The sequence below is a fragment of the Ylistrum balloti genome, unplaced genomic scaffold (assembly GCF_031769215.1).
Source record: "Ylistrum balloti isolate Yb309-2 unplaced genomic scaffold, AGI_CSIRO_Ybal_v1 Utg370374, whole genome shotgun sequence".
Lineage (NCBI taxonomy): Eukaryota > Metazoa > Mollusca > Bivalvia > Pectinida > Pectinidae > Ylistrum > Ylistrum balloti.
In genome coordinates this window covers 294766-321515 of record NW_026782262.1, presented here as the reverse complement: position 1 = coordinate 321515, position 26750 = coordinate 294766, and the positions used below count along the sequence as shown (strand labels likewise).

Below are 26750 nucleotides of genomic sequence, written 5' to 3'. Positions count from 1 at the left end.
TGTTGATATTGTGATCTAATCCAATAAGAAAAGTTCATGATAAAACATCATATTGGGTGGTACATTTGCCTCGTGCAGATTTTTTTTTAGCCAACCATTTATTCAGATCGCTCTACATCCGTAGTCTGTCATAACAATTTTTGTAATGGCTATTTGTTGAAAAGTCCTAAATGGATCTTTCTCAAATTGTATATGTAGGTTCATCTTGGTCCTTAGTTGTGCTCCGTTCATTTTGGGACTGATCAAAAAAACAAAATGGCCAACAGGCAGCAATCTTGGATTTTTTATACGCCGCCGGAGGCAGTCATATATTGGCGTCATCTTCTCTGTCCGTCCATACGTCCATTTCTTCTTTATATTTTGTGGCGGCATATATTGTGTCCAGGACACTCTTGTTCAATGAAAGTTGTTATCACTATTTCTTGAAAAGCAAGGAATGGATCTCTCTCAAATTTCATATGTATGTTTTCCCTGGTCTCTTAATGTGCAAATGAAGTTTTGGGACATATCAGAAAAACAGAATGGCCAAAAGGTGGCCATCTTGGATTTTTGACTTTGAAAGTTTGTTATCGCTATTTCATGAGAATCACTGTATAGATCTTTCTTAAATTCCATGTTTAGGATAGGTCCCTAGTTGTGCCTATTTGAGATTGGGGCTGATCAGAAAACAAAATGGCCGACAGGCAGCCACCTATGAGTTTTCCACGTAAAGATTATTATTGCTATTTCTGAAGAAGTACTGAATGGATATCTCTCAAATTTCATTTGTGTGATCCTTTTGATCTCTCCTTGTGCTCGTTTGCTTTTCGGACTAATCAGAAGAAACAAAATGGCTTCTAGGTGGCCATTTTGATTTGGCAGGTAAAAATTATTTATTTCTGCAAAGAATGTTCGAATGTCTTTTCAATAAGAGCAAAAACAGAGAAAAGAAGGGAAAATATCCAACTTTCAAAGAGCATATAAAGATCAAACAATGGTTGGAGCTAAGATCCCTCTGGGATCTCTTGTTTGTTTTTACTTCAGAAGATATTGAATAATAACCCAAAATAACACTGAGAAAGATACAATGTACCATAACTGAATATACACAGGCTTTTATTTACCCATCAAAATAAGCCAGCTTGTATAATCCTGGCGTGTGTAAAGACATATAAAATCCTTCAAAAGATGTTGAGGTTTTGCCAGGGCACTATGCATAGTACAAATGTAGCAAACAGTGACGCTGTTCATTTTTTACCGGCAGATGGAGGAATTTTCAAATCTTCCTTTGTCGTATAGGGCAAGTTCATGAAATATCGAGTGACCAGGCTAAAAAACTTATATACAAATTAATTTTCAAGCAAGTAATTAGTAATGTATTTACATCCAGTCTTCCTAAAACTTTCCCAACCGTACTTAGTAACGAAATTGGCTGTAATTACAAAAATGGTGTTATTTATGCATGCTTTCAAAGAAAATTGAAATACAAGAGACAACATATCATGACTAATTTGTCTATAACGGATTAAAAAAAAAACACTTAACGACTTCAATATGTCAATGATGTTACTCAAATCAAACTGTATGTAAAAAAAAGTGGTGTCTGACCTCATTTCTACTGTGTTACTTACCGAATATCGGTGCCATCAATAGTAGAGATGAAACAAAGAAATCATTCAGGATGTTAGCTTTACAATTATCAGTACTTTCAATTTTTTAAAGTGTGCTTATATGAAATGACGTTAGAATCATTGGTGATTTTTTTTATCAAGTTACAGTTTTTCAAAAAAAAAAAAAAAAAAAAAATCGCGAATTTGAATTTGAATATCGATCAAATATCCCATTAAATTTTGCACAGATAAAAATCTGATGGTGGGGTATTCAAATCGCCCTGCCGTCCGTCGTCCGTCCGTCCGTAAACAATTCTTGTTACTGCTATTTCTGGAAAAGTACAGGATGGATCTTTCTCAAATTTCATATGCAGGTTCCCCTTGGTCCCTAGTTGTGCATTGTACCTTTTTTGAACTGATTCGCATTCAAGATGGCCGACAGGTGGCCATCTTGGATTTTGGAAGTAAAAGTTGTTACCGCTATTTCTGGAAAAGTACTGGATGGATCTTTCTCAAATTTCATATGCAGGTTCCCCTTGGTCCCTAGTTGTGCATTGTACCTTTTTTGGACCTTTTGGCCATCTTGGATTTTGAATGTAAAAGTTTGTTACTGCTATTTCTTGGAAAGTACTGGATGGATCTTTCTCAAATTTCATATGCAGGTTTCCTTTGGTTCCAAGTTGTGCATTATACCTTTTTGGAAGGATAAGAAATCAAGATGGCTGACAGGCAGCCATCTTGGATTTTGAGAATAAAATTTTCTTACTGCTATATCTGAGGAAGTACTGGATGGATCCTTCTGATATTTCATAGATATTGGTTTCCCTTGGTTCCAAGTTGTGCATTGTACCTTTTTTGGACTGATTTGAAATCAAGGTGGCCCACAGGCAGCCATCTTGGATGTCGACAGTAATACAGCACAAGCATATTGTCCATTATCCACCTGTAACTGACTGCTATCTAATAATACTTTGGGATCTTTTTCAAATGATATTTGCTAATAGGTGCTTAATAAAAATATCTTGTGCCATCATTGAGTACATTCAATGAAGACCAGTTCATGAACATTTACAACACCTGTAACAAACAAACAAAAATAAACAAATCTTCAAGAACTGAAAACAGATCCTCAAATGGTGGGCGCCAAGATCCCTCTGGGATCTCTTGTTGAGTCATACCAGGGTTTGTCATTTGGTCGAATCGTTAAAGTCCGTGTCGGTATACATTCCTCAGCTAATTTGAGACGTCGTGAAGTTCCAATTGCAAACAAGGAAGTTAGCATTCGGGAATAAGACTGTACAGTCAGTATCGTCTAATTTAAGACTGGACATACTGTGAGTTGTGTCAATTATCATTAGATTTTCTTCTCATATGTCTTTCAGAACACTGTTCCGACAGGCAGCTTAACGGTCTGAAATATAGCTGTGGTCTATGTCAATCAAAGCTAAAACTGCACGTGTCGGAAAGTAAAATCGGGTCAAGCAGTGTAGAGCTCGTGCCTCCTACACGTGTCGGTCTATTGATGGTGTTCAATAGACGAATCATGGATATCAACACAATCATGATTATTGTTAGTAGTTAACAGGTTCACTTTAATATCACAAACAATTACGATATATGAAACATCGAAAGTAATTCCAAGTGGAGCGGGATGGGATATATTTCTTGTTTGGAAACCGGAGTTCGGTCCAAGTCAGCAACACGCCGGGTGCACAAGAAACTGAAAGTGTAAAGAAATATGTCCCATCCCAGTGTTCCGTGGTCTTTACTATATCAGCGTCTGCAATCGAAGCATCATGGTGATTCTCGATTACACAGAAACTATCAGAAGCTGATGCTGCATATCCAAAAATGAATTTATTTTCAAACTTCGAATGTTCAAATGAAAGATAGATATGACATCTTTACGGTAGTTGCAAGGGTTAGGGCGTACGTCGTAACCTATAACGTATGGGTTAGTACGGCAAATAATATTGTATTTGAAACCCATATCAAGTTGGGCCGACATCTAGCAAATATACCAATAGAAGATGAAAATGATAAAATATTTGTGCAGGTGATATACCATGTGTCACACAGGGGCCAGTAACAACGTTTCTGGGGAATGAAGGCTTGTATGGTATACTACAACAAGTTATAGTACATGCCATATCATACATGCCCAAATTCCCAAGAAACATTGTTAGAGGCCCCTGTGTGTACGTTGGTAGAAGCAACCGATTTCCACTAGGTAATGAGCTATATCGTTGCTCCGTATTTCACACAGAGAGAAACAGCACATGATTAAATCTACAAAAAACACATCCAGCGTAACAAGTAACAGAAGAGATAGGGTCAGAGGTCAGAAGAGGAAGGGTCAGAGGTCAATAGAGGTTTCAGACAGGCAATACAGGAATATAAAGGAGACGAATGTTAAAAGAATTCATGGATTACTCTACGGTATCAGACTGTAAAGTTTTGAGCCAAAGTTTGTTCACTTATGGTAACTATATCAATATATAACAAACTTTGGTCCTTATGTGTATGGTGTCATATTAAATACTACAACTTTATGGTATGTATGATGTCATATTATATTACATATACTCTTCACAAAAACATCCGGTGCTCGATTTACAGACTGCTCGTGAACAATTGCACAACCTCAAAAATGATACAACGTACATTTTTTCACATGAAGACAATTTCTTTCTCTGCTTTCGTGCTTCTATCTTCTGTCTTAGTCAGTACTGGCAATTAAACGGCAACATTTGTTTTGTGTTAAACATCTGTTATAAACCTGTCTTTAAATGCAGTTTAAAAAAATATCTAGGTTAACAGGGTTAGTTGGTAAGTTGGTAAAACTTCCTTCATTTCTTCAATACGGTTACAACATATTTTCAAACCCTATTCTCCAAGTCACCTCTTCCGTCAAAAAATGCTTCATTTCGTTCACTCCATGTTTTTCCTTTTTACCATCATGGTACTTTTTCTCAGGGGTGGTTGACGTCTGTCTGCGTAGAAATAATTCCAGTTCATAGAACTTCGTTCGTTCTCACCTAAATCCCTAACGAGGAGTCCGTTTAGATTGGACATATAACAGTTGTGGTACCACCATCCTCCATGTGCGAACTTTGCGCAGTCGCGAGATACTGCTTTGTCATTATCGTTATCGTAGGTGGAGAAATACTTCTGGTTGTGATTATTTAACATGTCCCCTGAAACATGTGTAAAGGATAAGAGGGATTTAATCATCCCACACGGCTTCATAAAAGCTTACTTGTTTGCGTACAGCTTTGTACACCAGCGCCGTACTGTACATTTTTTCTTTGATGCAAAAGGGAGGTATTTTTCTCTAAAGCTGTATAAACGAGCTATGAAATATATACATATATGTTTTTTTTAACCATTTTCAATATTCAAAATTGTGAAAAAAATGAAAATGAAAATTAGTCTTGCTTTTAGTTGTAAATGGTTAGAACTAAGTATACAGGATATGGTTTCAATCACACCAATACAGTACACTTTCTGAGAAACATAGGTAAACTTAAGACGGTTGATATGTACGCTGATGGTAAGATAGATCCTATTCGCCGATGCGGGAAAATATCCCGCAATGATAACATAATAAACACATGATATGTATGATCGTGGAGTTACACGTTACCTACCAACGTTGCCTTTGAATCCGCCGATGGTTAGTTGGTATTTCTGAGTTTCGTTCTTTATAGCAAAAATCTCGTACCAAGCATAACCAGTGGTACCATCCCATCCCTCTAACTGCACAAATAACATTTGTCCCAAGCTGAGGAGACTGTAGATGTAATCTAAACCTACAAACACATCGAATTGAAGACAAAAAAGAAATATTTCATTTATTGATAGGGTGTAAGGGTTTTTTTTTCTCTCTCTGTCAATAATTCTGTAAATTTTGTAATTTTTGAGAGACTTATTTTTTACTGTCTTCAAAGATGGAATGGAATCGCGAAAATGAAAACCCCTGAAAAATAAACTTCATAGAGAAAACATTAGGCCGCATTTCATGATTTTCATGAAAAAATTACATCTTTTCTACTTCAAGCTTGCGAAAAAGCCGAAAATGGACCATTAAAAATCTGTATGTTAATTTTTAAGGACAAATTGTGAATAGTGAAATGCAGCCTTTTGGTATAACCCCTGATATTTGATGATTCTCTACAGTAGTATTACAGTGTTTACTTGGTGTGAATTGAAAAGTTGAGGAAAACAGGATTTTCTACGATATTATTAGTAAGTGCTATAATCATTCAAATCCTGTAGTATTTCCACGAGATCCCAGAAACTGGTTGTTATTGGAAGAGAAAAACACCGGAGAGAACCAATGTGATAGTCCGTCCCAATTTTTGCAAAGTTTATGCACAGCAACCAAGGATGATAAAATGCTTTCAAGTGATCAAAGGCATAATTTGTGTTCATGTTAACTATCAATTTGAATTATAAAACTGTTTCTATAGATATGAGTGATGATGTATATTCAGACAGAAAGATATCATAAGCCATCTTATTGAAGTTGTCGAAATCATATATAGAAGGAATCTTGTAACCAATTTAAAACATGTCGTAGATACATTTTTTTTCTCTTTGTTTTTTAAAAGTTTTCGTCTTGAATTGTTGCTAAACGCTGTTTTTTCCATCGCGTTTTAAAGAGTAGAAAAAAAGACAAGTTTTTTTCCAGAAGTAAATCTGTATAAAAACTGTACATAATCATTGAACAATCCACTAAGTAGTACATGCTGCTGTTTGATGAAAACAAACAACATTTTCCATCAACTTTAAACTCTATTATCTGGATACAAGTCAATTCATCGCTTATTTGTAACAGAATCTCAAAGAATCTTTAAACAAGTTATGGTGAAGCACTCCGAAGGTTACCAAATATTTAAAGTGCTTTGTATGGTAATTGATGAGAAGTTTTAATTGCTTACTTTTTATTTTTGTTTTTCATGCTATCAAACTTACCCAGCCAGTATTCACCAAGAATATTTCCAAATCCGTGCTTATATTCAGTCCAATTTCGATAAAAATCGACGGAGCCATCAAAACGTCGTTGAATTACCTGTGCAAAATAAGGCATAGTTGAAAGTAACGAACTATTAAACACTGAAAAATATTAAAATGTTTTGTTAACAGTTTTACACATGTACCTGGTCTAGTACATATGTGCATATTGTGTAAATGGACGGATACAATGAATAAAAATGTAATTTTTGAAGATATTTCTATGAATAATATTTGATAAAATGTCAGTGTTAACATTGTCCAAACCACTGTCATAAATTTCGATTAAACATATTCTTTTCAAAGAAAGGTCTTATTCACATCCCGAAAATAAGCCGTCACAAATCTGTGGTAAAAGCAATCTTCAGTTCGTTTCCATTTTGTAGGAGGCTGAGAAAGACTCAGTGATTCAGATAAACTAAAATGAAAAAAAAAGTGACGGGTACCATTATTATTTTTTAAACATTTCAGGCTTTCTCTACCACGTGAAAGTTCGGGTTACCTCGGCTCTATAGCTGTATTTTCATTATAACCGATTCCCAATTTCTGCCAGATGATGAAGAAAAGGACTTCTATAAAAGTGGCACTGAGTCCCTACTGAATGGGATTATGTTGAAAAATATTACAATTTGTCCGCCAAAAGCAAAACCCATAAATAAAAAGGCTTACAACTTATCAATCGTACATAAAAAGATTTAACTAGTATTCTCGTCTCATCCACCAGGTATCGCACATGGAATCTTCAATTTTCCCATGACATGTTCCAGGGGTCCAGAGAACGAAATGATTGTAACCCCTAGAGTATCGAGGATGCTTGTTTCAATGAACTATATGATCCTATTAGTCTGAGGACCCCGACAGTATTTTTTATCAGAGTACTAAGCAATGCTTACCGTCCAAGGACCTCCGATTGTGTCTCGAACGCAGAACACATTGAATGAAATTCCTGGTGTTGGAGTTATTTGGTACACCCCCGAACAATCAGTACAGCAAATATCACCACAATCTGCAATCGAAAAAGACCAAGATGTCAATACTAGTCATTATGAACATTCATTGATAAAGCTATAGATTTTCATTGATAAAGCTATAGATTTTCATTGATTTCTTCAATAAATGTTTAACGGGATTTAAGTCTTACGTCGATTTTGCTGCCAATATGGTGACACAGATATAAATGTAACACTGTTCTCTATTTTGGATTGACCATGATTTACATGGCGGGTGTCGTGGTTGAAGCAGGAGATGCTTATATTTTCGGAACGTTTGGTCTTGTTCTCCTTGTACTTTTGCAGAGGTCTCCATGTAAATATTTCTTTTGTTCTTACTTTGACTTTAAGTTTGATTTAAGATTCTGTTGACCTATACGTGTTTCTCGTTTTGTTATTTATCATATCTAGCAATTTAACATTCGAAACAACTATTTATAAAGTCATGTATATATATGAGCTTTGGTTGAAATAGTGGATGTTAGATAAATCGCCAAGGTATAGAGTGTATAGTTTGACCTAGTTTTAACAAAGGAATATACCTGGTATACTTCTTTAAATCATGCACGAAGCATTAACATTCGAATATATTAACATCGTTAAACTTCTCTTTAATAAAGTGTTTAGAATATGATCCATCTGATAAGCTTAGCTTGATGTCATAATTTTGCTGGAATTATCGCCTCATGAACAACCAGTCATATGGAGGGCGGAAACTCCTTGTATACATATCTAATGGCTACCTCACTGAACAACATACGGAAGGCGTGTTGCATATGCAGATCAATTGTGTATCCAATCGTCTTGTTCCAGGACACAACCACGACAGCATGGACCGTCTCGCATCAAACGCCGCAGGTATAGAACGTCGAATCTCGTGCCTCGGATCGTTCTACCGAGTCTATATTATGATTCATTAAAAACTCAATATAAGTACATGTAGTACTCGTCAGGTCATAACTTGGTCAATACTTGGCCAATTTCGTTCATCAAACACATTCATATATGTTGAAAGGAAAAGATAATCTTTGGTGCATAGCATATGATGAACCATTTACAGTTACACAATTTTTATTGAACCGCATTGATCTTCTGTTTACTCAAGGACATTGTTATTCGTAATGTTACAAGTCTAAAGACCAGTTTTGAAACTATTCAGATTCTATTTTATCTGGAGGTTTGGTCTTTATCACAAGATATGACGTACCATTTGTGATCTTTTGTAATATATTATAACTATGAGATTTTTAACATTTGCCTTTAGGTTCGTTTGGTGTTATTTCATTTTGGATCGCTGTGTCGTTCACCTGTTGATGGCCCTAATGACCTTTTACGTGTTAACGGACCTTTAAGAATGATAATAATAATAGCCACTTTAGTAAATACAAGTCGTGCGTTGCGAATTAATGCCAGGTCCCTGTGTAGTACGTCTATGTATACCTGGCCGACCTTGTTATACAGATGGGACACATATCATACTCAACAAAACAATACTGCACATACATAGTGTATTCCCACATCAAAGGAATATTTAATGTAATTTAACTGACACGAGAATAAGATTGAACTTTTGTATGATTACGCTAAATGGTCGAACGGTTGTATGTTTAATATGCAATTATTGTAGATAAAGCCAACTGCGTTGTTTTCGTGTTGTCGTTAAAGCAATACGGTTCACAAATTCTATTGTAAAAATATCATCGTTAGCCGATTCTCATTGCGTGCTTAAGAACCTCAACAAAGTAAACTTTCTAGAACGCCTTTTGTAAATATAATGACATTTATTTTGACATTTAATGTTACAAAGTATGTCGTTCCATAATACATTTTTACCTTATATTTCATATTCTTGATATCTTGCGTGTTTGTGACTTGACAAGAAAGAGGAAAAGAATACTTTTATCTATAGTCAGTAATGCAAGGTCCCTATTTGGTCGCCTCTTTCGGTTAAGCAACAGCAAGCTCAGTTCTTACACCCTATCGGCATAGTCTTCTTATGTCATGAATTATTAAAAGTGGCTGTATTTTTTATTATTATTTATCTATTTCTAGTGTGTAAGTTTTCGTTTGATAATAGATAATTGCCATTAAGATTCACGATGGGAGATTTAAATATTTAAAGCTTTCCGAAAAATCTCGAGGGATGTACTTTTATCTCCCCATTGTGAGCTTTAATTATTCAGTCGCAATAGATGGAGGTATAACAGCATACATTATCTCCTGTTTCATAAATAATTCTACTACATTAATAATATATATATATAAACGTTATATTGTAGAACAAATGTAGAATTACAGTTTTCTTACTGATTACAATACTTTATGTGTATTTGCATGCATCAGGACTTACTCAAGATATGTGAATTCTTACAAACCTAGGGAAAATCATGAATTATTGAACATTGAAGCACGATATAGCACTTAATTTATCTTAAATTCCTTTCACCGATTGAAAATGCTAATTAAATCATCATATCGAAAACGTTAAACATAGACAATGAAAACAGAAAACTAAATCGCAAAAGCATTCCATTTGGGTGACTTATTCTTTGGTAAACTAACTGACCACATGTTCGGATTAGACCACAAGAGCATTGATCTTGTTTTTATTCTGGGAAAAAGACATTGCTTTCTTGAATCTACCATTATCTACATGGTAGGAACTATCGATGTTGCTGTATATTTGACTTTGTTTAAGAATTATCAGATGTATTGAAATTTAGAAATCTATTGAATATTGGGGCTAGTGCACCCAATCTAGGTTTTGATTTTTTCTTTGGATTACTTTTGGATTTTTTTTAAAAATTTTTCCTCGTTTGCCTCCTGCCCCTTAGCAACATTGACGAGTCAAACAAGGACGAAACAGCTGATGTAATTGAATTCCTTGTCTGAGTCTACTGTATCTAACTCTAAAGTTGTACTTAAATGCGTTTTCCACTTGTGCGGGTTTTGAACAATCTTACAGAAAACTTACTATCCTTAAACCTGAATAAGAGGTTCCTTAATCATTCTCTTTTTGTCATATTTACCCCCATTTTCATTGATTTCGAGTTTGGATTAAATTCCATCGACATATTCGAGTTTTCGTTTTGTTTTTGTGATAGTACATTCCTATTCATAGCAGGATCATTGTTGGTTACATTTGTACAAAAAGAAATAGCAATTTAATAAGATTGGCCTAACACAACAGAGTAAGATTCTAAAGATGAAATTTCGGGATACACATGTTATGATATTCTACTGAAGGTTTAGCATATTGAAACAGTAACAACGATGAACGGATATATATATATATATATATATATCAAGGAATGACATTTTATCAAACTATAACTTCTGATTTCTGAAGTTTAGCCTTGTGCGTATAATCATAATGTGTTTAACTCACCCAGAATTTGCCTTTGGTAATTTCGGACTTGTAACGTCACCATTTCCGTTTCATCACGGCTCATGATCCCAAGTGTTCGGCACAGTTTTGTTTGTGTATCAAATGTAAAAGAAACACAATGATAAAATGAACACGTTATTGCGCATTCCATCTCTGATACTACGGTCTCTGTGTTGGAGAATTTAGTGTCGGTGTTAGATCCATCTAAAGAACGGTAGGAGTGTTCACATTGTAAAGAAAAATGCAAAATTGATAAACCAAATCCACACAAACAAAGAACAAAATCTGCCAAGGAATGCATGTCACATTCACTAAAATTACAATTTGAAAACGAATTATGTCTAATTATGTAAGTATCAATATTCTGCCTGCCATTCCATTACTTGTAAAAACGAATGGATAATTTTATCTGTATCACGAATCTAGATACAGGATTTTCGAAATCCAGAGCTGGAAATCCTTTCTAACCTTTCTAAGCAATCGTAAAATTACAAGATACCGCGAAAAATGTCACAGTAAAATGCATAACAGTTGTGTTGACTTAGTCATACCATATAAACATAAGTATCATCAAACAGTAGTACTGAAAAAAGAAAATCCAAATTCATCATCCTTATCCACAAAAAAACATTGTGTCCATGCCCCCCCTCGAATTCCTGCGATTTCACGAGAATATCTGTATGTTTAAAGACAGTATCCATGACTTGTGTGGTGTAGAGACAATGATTTGCGTGTTTGTACTTTATGGATCATTGTGAGATATTGCCCTTTTTATCAACGGTAGTTATCTGTTACTTCATGCATACATTTTGCATATAAATGTTTCATCGTCACGGGCTTACGGAAGAGGGAAAGCGAGACTGAATATTATTATTCAGTCGTCCCTGTCAAGAAGACACGTTTGACATATTTTCTCATAAAGTTTTAATACCATTGCTACCAAATATAACATTTGATGACATCAAAGAGGGCAATACTGTTCATCAGTTTGTTGCAGATATATCTGAAATGTTGATCTTTAGCACAAACAAGAATTCTGTTTTCCCGGAGATTGGATGGAAGTGAATTATCAACTGTCAAATTGTCGGGGCCTATTTTCATCCTGATATTGTGGTGTTTTATAGTGGTGTTTTATGCAATCTGTTCCTTATTAGCAAGCAAAATTGCACCACACTGATTACCCAAGTGGCACCCCTTCGTTTCTGTTAATAGTTATCCTTTTACCCTATTCTAAATTGATTCCTTGATCATTCAGAGTTTCGAGCTGTGTCTCCTCTCTCCTCTACCCTCGCATTGTTCCAATCTTCGTCATATTAGCTCGCTGAAAAATATTACCGCCAAGAAAACAAATTAATTGGTACAAGTAATTTAAGTAGCTCCTATTCAACATAAATGCTAATGCTATGCGAAGTTCCGTTGAGTTTGCCGAAAAATGTACGAGAAAGTATATGCGAGATGGTTATCCAAGGAAACTTTTAAAGACATGAATGTATCTCAACGTGGATCAATAATGGATATAACTGATATAGTCAATACATTTCTTCTTATTCCAAGACATCATCAATATATTGGGAAGAAGTGATACTGAAAAAATTGCAAAATCTGTGTAACAAGTTTACATAGACTGTAAGATAAAATAAGGGTTTGTTGCCATTGATATTTAAATATTCTGTTGGAAGATCTTACCGCCAAACTCAACGACCAATGATTCAGTCATATTAACAATTCCTTCTTCCGTATATTTCATTTTTTATTTAAAAGTGCTTTTTTTTTTAGAAAATATACATTATAATTCATAGACATTTAAATTCCTTTGAAAAAAGTTCTCTTTAGAGAACGGAGGCGTTTCTTCCGTTTGACAAGGGGAAAATCAAATCGTGTAGAAGAAACGTTTTTTAGCAGGCTTGTATAAAACTCAAATTCCACATACCATTAATTCCAGCCTTAAGTAAAAATTATCACAATGGGAAAGTCACCCTGATTTGATAGTACTGAGAAAGAAACTGAAATATTTTGATATTTTACTATATAAAGGCAGGTGTGATATGGCATTTAACCATTTTTATAAGTTTCTTTTTTTAATTTATGGAAATTAGCGATGTAAAGATATAATGTGTTATTGAAGTATTTTCAAACTAATAAAATGAATGTATTTGAGAAAAAAGTCTATTAATATTCATTTAGATTAGAAACGTTCCTTATTGTCGAAGAACAAAGACTACATGCAATCACATTGTATGATTATTTACGTAAGTGATGTCAATATCAACAGAAATTCTTCTCTTGTTTGTTCTTAATACCAAACTTTATTTTAATATCAAACAAGTACAAGTACAATAGACGAAAAGTGAAACTCATCTCGATCACCGATTAGTCGTAAACTGTTCACATTAATTTGTTATTCGTTTGCTTCGGTTATAAGCGATCCAGTTCAGAAGACTTTCTTATCTCGGTATTCATACGTTTGATTCTAAAACACATTCTGTAATGAATCGCTCATGTCCTGTTTGAATACATTTCAACAACCGTTTCCGAAAGGTTTGTCGGGGAGCTGTGTTATTTGCATTTGGCCATTGTAAAAGACGAATTATGTCCCAGTTTTTGCGGATGAGCTTAAGGAACTCACTACACTTTATATCGTTAAGTAGAATAATGATATTCATATTTTCACGTCCATCGCGAAATGAATAAGTGCTGGCTAATTTCATTGCAAACATATGCAATATTCAATGTTCTTTTCATTTAACCACGGAACCAATGTTTTTGCTACCCATTTAGTGTCCTTGTCGCAGTATGATATGAATATATCATACGGATATATTTCATGCTCTAAGGGTTGTCGACAACTCACTCGTAACCAAACGCTTTTCCGCCAGGCAAGTCGAAAGAGAATACCCAAGAAGATTCCAATCAAGGCGAGAGTAACGGAGATTAATAACCAGAATTGAGCGACACAACTGTCCTGGAATTCATCACAGGATTCAAGGAACTTTGTGATGCGGACTTTTTTTCCTTCTTGTGTGCTGCATACAATGCTATCCCTGTCATGAGCAACTTTGGTCGTCTGAAACCAGACAAGAAACTCCAAATTGTCACAGCTACAAACTAAAGGATTTCCAGTCAAAACTATTTTAAAATTTTCTGATTTAGATGCACAAACATCAATTAATGAACGTTCCGTGTCTGATAAAGTAAGTATACGATTGTTACGAACATCAAGAGTTTCTAATACATGAAGATGCTTCAGAGTTTCCAGGGTAAGACGTTCCATTCGATTCCCTGTAAGATTGAGGGTTTTCAATGAATGAGATTGGTCATTGAATATAATAGAATTTAAAGTCTCAATATTGTTGAAAGCGAGATCAACATATGAAAGGTTGAACAATCCTGTGAACAATGATTCTGCATCCAAACTAAGTCTATGTCCGAGGTCACATTCTTTAGCCTCAAGGTGTGACAAGCTCGGAAATTTAGCAAATAAATGAGTACTTGGGGTTGAACACTTCCAACCAGATATGTACAATTTTTCTAAATGTATCAGACCTTGAATATATCCTTCTGAACATTCTGTTCTATGTGCAGGGTAACTGATATCCAGCACTCTCAGATTGTTGTCTTCTGAGACCATTGTTACGTCTTCGAGGACAAAATTAAAAGGATCGTGATCAAGAGAAAGATGTTGCAAATGTTTCGGTAAATACACGGTTTTTTCTTCCTGCATTGAAACGCGACGTTTCCTCGTAAATGTAACGATTTGGTACGAAGAATATACATATATTATAGATGGAAACAACACCAGCAGGCTCAAGAGTTGTGGTGACGTGATCGCATTTTTTGAGATATCTAAAACTTGCAGGCATCCCCTACTAGTCCAGGCCAACACTGCTTCCATTCTTATACCCGAAATAAAATTGCTCGTCATGTCTAATTTCCTGACACAAATCATTCCCAGAGACACCATATCTGACTTCACCAAGTAACCATTTGGACTGTAATGAACATGATTAGACGTGAGTGTTACCGATTCCATATTACGTCCTCGTAAACCATACAGGCCCAACAGAACCTCCTGAATTGTCAAGGATTTCTTGGAATCCAGTACAAGCGACACAAGACTGCTGAATGGTGATAACGAACTTGCTTCTATATTCTTCATTCCAAATTGAAGATACAAACGCGATATTTTTGAATTTGCAAGTCCTTTGAAAGATGTATTTTGAATCGACACGCGTTCCGTGCCTATATGGTCAACATCAAAGATTCTCAGCTCAGTCAAATTAAGAAATCCATTTCCAAATTGAAATCCATTGAATATATCTATCCTTAAATTTTGAAGCGATGTTAAAAAGGATATCGCATTTTCAGGGTATATCTTTTTCAAATGAAATCGATTTCCATGTAAATATAAAAATCTAAGTTGATGAAGTCGTTTGAAAACTGAGGAATCAAACGCAGAATGTTCCAAATCGTTATATGAAAGATCCAAGTATGTCAGGTTACCAAGAATGTCAAAGGTTCCAGGAGTAATACTATGCATTCCATTTCTCGCAAGTATCAGATGTTGGAGGTTTAGTAGGTCTTTAAATGAATTATTGTCTAGTATTTCAATGGTGTTATTCTCAAGATTTAATGCAGTGGTGCTGATTGGCAGATCCCGAGGTACGGCTTTCAGTTGACACCCAAAACACGTGACATCACTCTCTTTTCTGGTTACACTACAGCAGTTGGACACAGCACCTATATTAAACAACAAACACATTTTAAAAATGAATTCTTGATTACTCTAGTATACGATATTATTGAACTGCACATTAAAGACTAACTTTTATTGGTGTTTGATTAATGAAGTAATAATGACAGTAAGGACAAGTAAATTGTTTTGAGACAATCTGCCCCTTTATCAAGACACAAAGTATTACAAAAGTCACATTACGTAAATATGCTACTTACAATTTGATAGGGATCACACCTAATAATTAGCAAAATTTTCTTTTAATAAAATAATAGCATATATTTGTTGGTTTATTCTGTACCGAGGTCTATGTGTTTGTTTATGTGGTCAGTCACCCGTAACGCCTACACGTCACGTGTACACGCACAAGCCTCTTACGTGCAGATTGTCATCAATACGTTTGTGGCAGAATCTCTCGCTTTTTGCTTTACATTTTGAATTTTAATGGTTTCAAAATGCCCCGACAGCAGGCTAGAAGACGTCTAAGCACTTCAGATATGGACAGGGGCATTGGTATGATCCAGTCTGGTAGGTCACAAAGGGAGGTGGCCAATGACATTGGTGTGTCCCAGAGTGTTGTATCCCGTATGAGGAATCGTTACCAAAATTAAGGAACTGTCTCCAGAAGACATGGTGGGGGTCGGGAACGACTTACCTCGCAGCGTCAAGACCGCTATCTTGTTATTGCAGCTCGACGTCAAAGGTTCATCAAAGCTACGTCACTACGTAATGACTTCCAGAATGCCACCGGAACTCGTATCTCCACACAAACTATGAGAAATAGACTTCGTGATGCTGGTTTAAGGTCGCGCAGACCTGCTGTGAGAATTCCTTTGACGTTACGACATGTTCAAGCTAGATTTGCTTGGGTTCGTGATCATGTGAATTGGAACCTCCATGACTGGTCCCCCGTACTTTTTACAGACGAGTCTAGATTCTGCTTAGCTTTCACTGACCGACGTGCCAGGGTGTGGCGACTACCAAATGAGACGTTCCATGCCGCTAACGTTTCCCAACATGACCGATACGGTAGTGGATCTGTTATGGTTTGGGATGGCATTAGCACGCAAGACAAGACCAACCTTCATGTGTTCCTTAATGGCAGTTTGACTGCACAGAGGTACTGTGACGAAGTCCTGGACGTGTACGTCAGGCCTTATGCTGGTGCTATAGGTCCGGAATTCATTCTTATGGACGATAATGCGCGACCACACAGAGCTCGTGTGACTGAACAGTATGTGGAAAGAGAAACAATTAAGAGGATGGACTGGCCAGCCCGATCTCCAGATCTCAATCCTATAGAACACGTGTGGGACATTCTTCAGAACGCTGTTTCGGAGAGAAACATCCAACCTAGAACGCTTCAGGAACTTCAAGCAGCTCTCGTCGCTGAATGGACAAGTATTCCCCAAAACAGGATACGAGACTTGATAAGAAGCATGCGCCGCCGCTGCCAGAGCGTAATTGATGCTCGAGGACGTTATATTCGATACTAACACTGTATTTTTCGCTGAACGACACTGTTTCGTAGGACTTAATTTTTCGCCCCTTTTGTCGTAATTTGCGATTTTCGGGGTATCTGTGTACAATGAGCATTGAAGCAAATTAATACTGTTATTCTTCGCTTGGTGTTGTTAAATCTTCACCGAACTTACACATTAAATAAAAAAGTGTTCCCTATCAAATTGTGAATAGTATAGATCATAAAGCATAGACAAAGTTGTTACAAACTATAATCGAGAACGATAGTGTAAAGCGTCCCGAGAACCCATTCGGCCTTTACCCTTTGTAAAGACCAAAAATATCTCAATCTTAGGGTTGAAAGGTGATGAATGAGCTTAAGATGATTTTTTGCTCGTTAACAAGGGCTAAAATATAGAGTCTATTAAATAATATTAACGGTATGGATATTGTTACTGGGCACTTTTTCCCCCGAATTTCCATCATTGATTTCACTCGATTGCAGACAGTTACATATAAAAATCATATATATACATACAATTTTTATATCAACTCGATTTCAGACTCGAAATTCCACTGGGAAAAGTTATTTACGTTATTTCTTGTAAAAATATGGTTTTCTTGATAAGATATCGCATTAGCTCTCTTGTACCTAAGACGAAAATCTGTAATATTTATGATATCTACTCGATTTGTATCTGATGGCTTTTAAGGTTGCTGTATATACACATAATATCTGTCATATAGAAGAAATTTTATCTTTTATTTTATATATAAAATGCAATTGCACAATACTCAGAATGAACATCGCATTTGAATTCATTGAAGTTTATTTTTCAAGGTCGCGTATCAAAAGTCTATACATTTGCATGTGTATATGGTTCCAGTCGGTATTGTTTTTCATGGTACATTTTCCATATTCCACCATGTACGTAACAATTGTGGGCTATTGTAGTTGTGCATCTTTCTTTTAACATGACATACACGTGCAGCTCATGTTCCGGAGAAAGACCAATAAATATGTCTCTCGATAAATATTTCAAATTAAGCTACTGAAAATATGAAAACATTTACTATTGTATTGCATTCTTACACTGTAACATTACCTACTCAGCAACAATAAATAATTCATATGAAAATACTAATTTCATGTTAATGAACATATCGACTGTGCAACAAATGATCCGGTTATATATTGACGTTAGGTTATCTAACCATACGAAAACATTGTACGATGTTTATTTGCCGAAATATTTGCTATTAAATGCCAATGTCCTCTGTAAAGTTCGACATTTTGTTTCAAATGATATACAATTTACTAGATCATTTGCACGTTTGAAAGAGTCAGTATTGCAAAGCTTCTAATCGATTCAAAAGTAAGTAAATAAAGTAACAAGCTACTACCGGAATACCTATAGGTTAGTTGCTTGTGTACTAAGGAACAAACAGTAATTTAAAGTGCAGTATACTTGTAAACAAGATCTTGGTTATAGATGGGGTTCAAAGCTTGGCTATGGCACATTTTACCCGACCCCTTAGTCAGTAAAAGGATACTTGAAAAATTATCCTTACTTAGAAAAAGTTGCATTTCAAATATACTAATATACAAATACTTATTAAGTTTAGCTTGCAATAATAATAATAATAATAAAACTTTATTTATCGACTTGATCTACAACCTGAAATGTCTCTCAGGGTCCCCAAGATTAGTAGACATTCTAAAGTTGAATATAACTTAGATGAAAGGTATACTGTAAAAACACTTGCAATATGAATGACACTCTTTTTCATACAATGATAACTATGATAACGTAAACCCAAATTATTACAGAAATCACAAACCTCTTGCTTACATATACATGCTACAGTATTGCTTTATTGCTCTGTTTCTGAAAGAGCTGAATAATGGTGATGATCTTACATCAACAGAAAGATGGCTCCAGATTTTACAGCTGAACACAATAAAACTAATTTGGTTATGTGCTTGGAAAAGTACAAAAAATGCCGTTCTCTCTGTTTCAACATTTCATTTTCAGTACACCTTCTAAATTATTAAAATCACATTGAATTTTTTTTTTATGTACGACTAACTTTCAAGATGCAGACAATGTAAAATCGTCCTCACACGTATCTGTCTCGTCATAGATATAACGATTTCCTGTTCTTCCAGGTATAACAACATCAATTCAACATCATGTATACGATTGTATCTGGTAATTAAAAGTCAGTAATAATGTAAAAAAAAAAGAAGCTATTGATTTAAAAGAAGGAAATTAAACAAAAACAGATCTCTCAATTATCTTCCAAGGACCAGTTTACGTTTTTAAATGTCAAAATGTCAAAGTTAATTTATACCGTGAACAAGTAGGTCACCCTTTCTAATGTATACATTGAATAAGAAGGTCAAATTATCTGTCAAGTACCATTATATGTTTTAAAATATTTTAAGTTTTCCGATAACACAGTGTCCGGTAACCTCGAAGTCTAAAGATGTCTAGGTAATAACATAAAAAACATTTAACATCTAAAATGTCAATGTGTAGCGTGAATAAGTAGATCAGAGTTTGTGGTATATAAAGTGAATAAGTAGGTCACAATGTTTAATGTATGGAGTGAATAATTAAGTCAAAGTTTATAACGTATCAAGTGAATAAGTTGGTCACAACATTTAATGTCTAGAGTGAATAATAAGGTCAAAGTTTATAATGCATACAGTGAATAAATAGGTCAAAGAGTTCAACGTCAATAAGTAGGTCAGAACTTATAATGTATGTATAATGAACAGAATGAATATGAATACATAGAAGTTTATAATACATGTATATACAGTAAGTAAGTACTTGAATGTCACAGTCGATATATTGATATGATATGTGTCTTGCTGTATAACAAACAGTGGACAAGGTGGTATCCTTCCATACCACCGACATTTGATAAGGAAGTGTTAAGCGATACCACAAAAAATAAATAAATAATAAGTATCATGCGATACAACAAAAACATTGAATAGGGAAGTGTATCCTGCAATATCACAAACAGCGAATAAAAAGGAAAAGTCTATCCTGTGATACCAAAAATAGAGAACAAGGAGGTGCAATGTATCCTGTGATACCAAAAACAGTTATCAAGGAGGTACATTGTATGCTGTGATACCAAAAACAGTTAACAGGGAAGTGCAATGTATCCTGTGATACCATAAACAGTTAACAAGGATGTACAATGTATCCTGTGATACCATAAACAGTTAACAAGGATGTACATATGTATCCTGTGATACCATAAACAGTTAACAAGGAGTACAATGTAACAAAACAGTTAACAAGGATGTACAATGTATCCTGTGATACCATAAACAGTTAACAAGGATGTACAATGTATCCTGTGATACCATAAACAGTTAACAGGGATGTACAATGTATCCTGTGATACCATAAACAGTTAACAAGGATGTACAATGTATCCTGTGATACCATAAACAGTTAACAAGGATGTACAATGTATCCTGTGATACCATAAACAGTTAACAAGGATGTACAATGTATCCTGTGATACCATAAACAGTTAACAAGGATGTACAATGTATCCTGTGATATCATAAACAGTTAACAAGGAGGTACATTGTATCATATGATACCATAAACAGTTAACAAGGATGTACAATGTATCCTGTGATACCATAAACAGTTAACAAGGATGTACATTTCACAAACAGGAAGTGGACCATTATGACTTATTATACAGTGCCAAGTTAGATGTGAACAATAACAGATATAGTGAGTAAATTATTTACAAAGAGTCGCAATGAAATACCATTGCTGTTATCTCATGCTGAAATGAATTGTGATCAATGTTTAAATAGAGTTTAGTCAAACCTATCCCAAAAGAAGTTAATATCATCTGTAATACGTGTAAATGAATTAAAGAAATATCTCGTCCACGTTGCAAAGTTCTAGCTGTTATGGACCTTTTATGAACTTATTCTAATTACTTTAATAGCTTTTGTTAGCATCAGGATATCTCTTCTGTGATCAGTTGAATACTCCCACCCATGCCGTCTAAATATAGCGCATCTGGCAACCCGGAACTGAAAGGTTACGATCACAGATTTTAAGCAGGGTGTCGGGTAAATACACTAGTGTGTATGCTCTTTCTGTTATCATTACAATTTTATTACTTCAATAGGCTTATTTTCTGTTAATTTCATAATTTACACAACTATTTCATTCTGTTCGGCTTAAAACAACGCACATCTGATATGACGCAATCAGGGCCGCGCAATTGTTTGTAAATCGATCTGATAAGATAAATCCGCGAATTAAATATCACATGTTTATCTAAATGAAAAACTGGGGTGTACGATTTCCATAATAAAACAAAAGTAGATGATTTTGTACAATTTTCTTCAAAAACATCCCATGTTATCATAACGTATTCGAAATGTATATTTAAAAGTAAACAAAAGTGAATGGATTTTTATGAAGTAAACAAGATTTCCTACATCGAATCTCTTTATCTGAATATTCCAATATAATACAGCAGATTAACATGATTACGTATTTCTCTGAGAGACCCTTCATTCGGGAAGTAATCGAGAGGAAAAGGCATTCTGTACATAAAAAATTCTTGTGAAATGGTGTGTGAAGTCACTTGTAATGGATGCGTCATACCCTAGTGGCCCTGTTACGGTAACAATATATTACAATACCACAAATCTTTTATATGAAATACAACTACATCACAAACAGGGGATAAGGTGGTATCCTACGTTAGAACAAATTGTAGATAATCTTGTGATATGACAAAATCATAAAGTTAATAGATATCTTGTGATACCACAAATAGTTTACAGAAGGTATCATGCAATACCACAAACAGTGAATATGAGATATTTCCAAAACCACACGCAAGTAATAGGAGGTATCCTACGATACCACAAACAGTGAATGATAAGGTACCATACGATACCAGTTAAAAAGAGGTATCCTACGATACCAAAAAAGTGAATAGGATGTGTCTTGCGATACCACAAGCAGTGAAAAGCAGTGAAGAACACCACTAATAATAATAATTAGTTGGTCGTAGCATTAATTTATAAACAATGGAAATTGTTATAGAAATCAATTACAATATTATCAGCAATGAGTAATATTAAAATATATATGCTGCAATACCATGTTGAAGTGAATTTTAGTTAAATCTATTCCAAAAGAAAAGAATACCAACTGTCTTTATGTCACAACAGTAAAACAAGTGAACAGATCTTTAGAACGACACCGATACACAGGTAGGATAATTGTTAATTACTTAACGCAAAACCTCAAGTTTTACAATAAACAACAAACATTATCAATACATTGAATATCTTTACCTGAATATCGAAATATCCTACAAAAGCAGACCAGCACAATCACATATTTATACATCCTTCTGAAAGAGCATTCATTCAGGAAGTAATCGGGAGAATAGGGATTCTATATATATACTTTCTTGTGAAACGTTGTGTTTAGTCAGGTCTGACGGACTTGCTATCGTCAGGGTATGACGATATGAATAACTGAACAAACTGTTACTGATAGTGATTCTTTGTAACAACAGTTGTGACGGAATGTACCCACTACAGTGAAGTCAATAAAAGGTAAAGAGACACCTTAACCTGCGGACATCGTTGTGTGGACTCTCCATTATGACGCTGGGTAAATTACTCGTGTGTTTAGTGTGATTTTACAACGAGAAAACAAAAAAAACCTGATTTTATTTTAAGGATTAAGGTACGATGCTCTGTATACACAAAAAACGATTTTAACCTTTAGTTAATAGTTTGAATTAACATAACTATTCGGAACGCTTATGTTGAGGAAAAATATCCTGGTCTTTTAGCTTAACAGTAATGCAGTTAAGCATTATTTTTAACATAAAAAAACCCACACACATAGGGGCATGGTGTAGAAAGGATAGAAAATTTAATTTACACGGTGCCTGTTTTGCTTGACTTTTCTTTTCATTGTCTTTTCATTTTTCAATAAGACGGCAATTGATATTTTGAAATGTCACTTACTAGAAATTAAGTAGTTGGGGATGGTAAACACCAACAATTTGCCTTCCTTTTCAATCCATAACATTGCCGTCCATTCATAACCAAACGTCTTGAATGTTTGATGATATCGTGCATCGAGCAGGTATGCCGATCATACGCAGATACACAGTTTTTATTATTTTTTTCTTGCGTTATTCGATTCCACAATTTTAAAAGAATGTTGTTTGTCTACATATACGATGTGGTTCGTGAACCAGAATGTACTTAACGTGAGACATGGAAATCCGTGTATACGTTATATCACAGCTTGTTTCACTGCTTTTCTTGTAGAATAAGGTTTGAATTATATATTTATAGAAAGATTTAAATGTAGACAGTTGAAAAAGAACAAAGAAAATTAGATCAGATGTTCCAGAATAAAAACGGGTCTCCCTCTTCGTCGACGACACCTGCCATGTTATTGTCAACACATGTATACTATAATAGCGTCAAGCTGTCGAAGAAGAACTAGGTTTACAACAAAGGGACCATTAGTCATACTAACGAGAACTAGGTTAACAACAAATAAACAATCAGGTATATTAACGAGAACTAGGTTTACAACAAAGAAACCATCAGGTATACGAAAGGAAGAACTAGGTTTACAACAAAGAAACCAATAGACATACTAACGAGAACTAGGTTTACAACAAAGAAACCATCAGGTCAATAAAGTTAGTCTTCCATGGAACCCAACCAAGCAAGCAAAGATAGGAGCAGGTTTTTTCCTTCGAAATTCTGTTTATCTTTAAGTATTATCAGTTTACGGTTGTAAGGGCATTTTGGATGATACCAAAACCAAACTATTTATACATTTGTTTCATAAACCGACTAATTTACATAGCAATCGTTTTTTTATTTGAATGCGTTTTAGCAACCTTGATGACGTCAATCTAAAACTTATCAGAGCCCATGAGGTGTTTTTACACGAGTGATGACCGAATTATTTAACAGGTGTTGATGATCCGATAACATTTAATTTCTTTTTCGTTTTTATTATATTTTTTCGCCAAAATTGCTTGACTAATTGTTAAGCGGCTGCGTGTAATGAGTCCAGGCCAAACTACAAACTTGATTCAGAAGCTGATTCTGTTATAAAGCGATCGTTTCCTCTTTGAATGCGTTTTACCAACCGTTTCCAAAAAGTTTGAGTAGCTGCAATCAATTGGCGTCGATCGGTATTCTTTTCATTTGGCCAATGTAGGGGACGAATTATGTCCCAGTTCTTACGGATGAGCTTAGGAAACTCACTACACTTTATATCGTTAAGTAGAATAATGATATTCATATTTTCACGTCCATCGCGAAATGAATAAGTGCTGGCTAATTTCATTGCAAACATTGGCCATTGATGTTCTAGAAAAGCACAGCTCACAACAAAAACAGTTTTATGTGAATTATCTATAGCGTTCAAAATGTTATCGGCTTGATCAAGGCCAGGACTGAAGCTCTTTTCATCAATGCAATATTCAATGTTCTTTTCATTTAACCACGGAACCAATGTTTTTGCTACCCATTTAGTGTCCTTGTCGCAGTATGATATGAATACATCATACGGATATATTTCATGCTCTAAGGGTTGTCGACAACTCACTCGTAACCAAACGCTTTTCCGCCAGGCAAGTCGAAAGAGAATACCCAAGAAGATTCCAATCAAGGCGAGAGTAACGGAGATTAATAACCAGAATTGAGCGACACAACTGTCCTGGAATTCATCAAAGGTTTCAAGGAACTTTGTGATGCGGACTTTTTTTCCTTCTTGTGTGCTGCATACAATGCTATCCCTGTCATGAGCAACTTTGGTCGTCTGAAACCAGACAAGAAACTCCAAATTGTCACAGCTGCAAACTAAAGGATTTCCAGTCAAAACTATTTTAAAATTTTCTGATTTAGATGCACAAACATCAATTAATGAACGTTCCGTGTCTGATAAAGCAGATATACGATTGTTACGAACATCAAGAGTTTCTAATACATGAAGATGCTCCAGAGTTTCCAGGGCAAGACGTTCCATTCGATTCCCTGTAAGATTGAGGGTTTTCAATGAATGAGATTGGTCATTGAATATAATAGAATTTAAAGTCTCAATATTGTTGAAAGCGAGATCAACATATGAAAGGTTGAACATTCCTGTGAACAGTGATTCTGCATCCAAACTAAGTCTATCTCCGAGGTCACATTCTTTAGCCTCAAGGTGTGACAAGCTCGGAAATTTAGCAAATAAATGAGTACTTGGGGTTGAACACTTCCAACCAGATATGTACAATTTTTCTAAATGTATCAGACCTTGAATATATCCTTCTGAACATTCTGTTCTATGTGCAGGGTAACTGATATCCAGCACTCTCAGATTGTTGTCTTCTGCGACCATTGTTACGTCTTCGAGGACAAAATTAAAAGGATCGTGATCAAGAGAAAGATGTTGCAAATGTTTCGGTAAATACACGGTTTTTTCTTCGTGCATTGAAACGCGACGTTTCCTCGTAAATGTAACGATTTGGTACGAAGAATATACATATATTATAGATGGAAACAACACCAGCAGGCTCAAGAGTTGTGGTGACGTGATCGCATTTTTTGAGATATCTAAAACTTGCAGGCATCCCCTACTAGTCCAGGCCAACACTGCTTCCATTCTTATACCCGAAATAAAATTGCTCGTCATGTCTAATTTCCTGACACAAATCATTCCCAGAGACACCATATCTGACTTCGCCAAGTAACCATTTGGACTGTAATGAACATGATTAGACGTGAGTGTTACCGATTCCATATTACGTCCTCGTAAACCATACAGGCCCAACAGAACCTCCTGAATTGTCAAGGATTTCTTGGAATCCAGTACAAGCGACACAAGACTGCTGAATGGTGATAACGAACTTGCTTCTATATTCTTCATTCCAAATTGAAGATACAAACGCGATATTTTTGAATTTGCAAGTCCTTTGAAAGATGTATTTTGAATCGACACGCGTTCCGTGCCTATATGGTCAACATCAAAGATTCTCAGCTCAGTCAAATTAAGAAATCCATTTCCAAATTGAAATCCATTGAATATATCTATCCTTAAATTTTGAAGCGATGTTAAAAAGGATATCGCATTTTCAGGGTATATCTTTTTCAAATGAAATCGATTTCCATGTAAATATAAAAATCTAAGTTGATGAAGTCGTTTGAAAACTGAGGAATCAAACGCAGAATGTTCCAAATCGTTATATGAAAGATCCAAGTATGTCAGGTTCCCAAGAATGTCAAAGGTTCCAGGAGTAATACTATGCATTCCATTTCTCGCAAGTATCAGATGTTGGAGGTTTAGTAGGTCTTTAAATGAATTATTGTCTAGTATTTCAATGGTGTTATTCTCAAGATTTAATGCAGTGGTGCTGATTGGCAGATCCCGAGGTACGGCTTTCAGTTGACACCCAAAACACGTGACATCACTCTCTTTTCTGGTTACACTACAGCAGTTGGACACAGCACCTATATTAAACAACAAACACAT

At 35.2% G+C, this 26750-nt stretch overlaps 2 protein-coding genes and 1 pseudogene across 2 annotated transcripts; all 3 read right to left on the bottom strand.

Annotated features, from left to right (window-relative positions):
* Positions 1-4520: 4520 nt before the first annotated feature.
* Positions 4521-11046, bottom strand: LOC132554052 (ficolin-1-like). The gene is made up of 5 exons (XM_060218348.1): positions 10983-11046; positions 7499-7611; positions 6567-6663; positions 5240-5401; positions 4521-4786 (listed from the first exon to the last, which is right to left on the bottom strand). Exons 1-5 carry the CDS (start codon positions 11044-11046, stop codon positions 4521-4523), a joined length of 702 nt encoding a protein of 233 aa, XP_060074331.1.
* Positions 11047-13438: 2392 nt separating this feature from the next.
* On the bottom strand, positions 13439-15741 carry LOC132554051 (toll-like receptor 4; annotated as a pseudogene).
* An 8570-nt stretch (positions 15742-24311) lies between these two features.
* LOC132554050 (toll-like receptor 4) lies at positions 24312-26750 on the bottom strand. Its single transcript, XM_060218347.1, has one exon. It carries the CDS (start codon positions 26748-26750, stop codon positions 24312-24314), a length of 2439 nt encoding a protein of 812 aa, XP_060074330.1.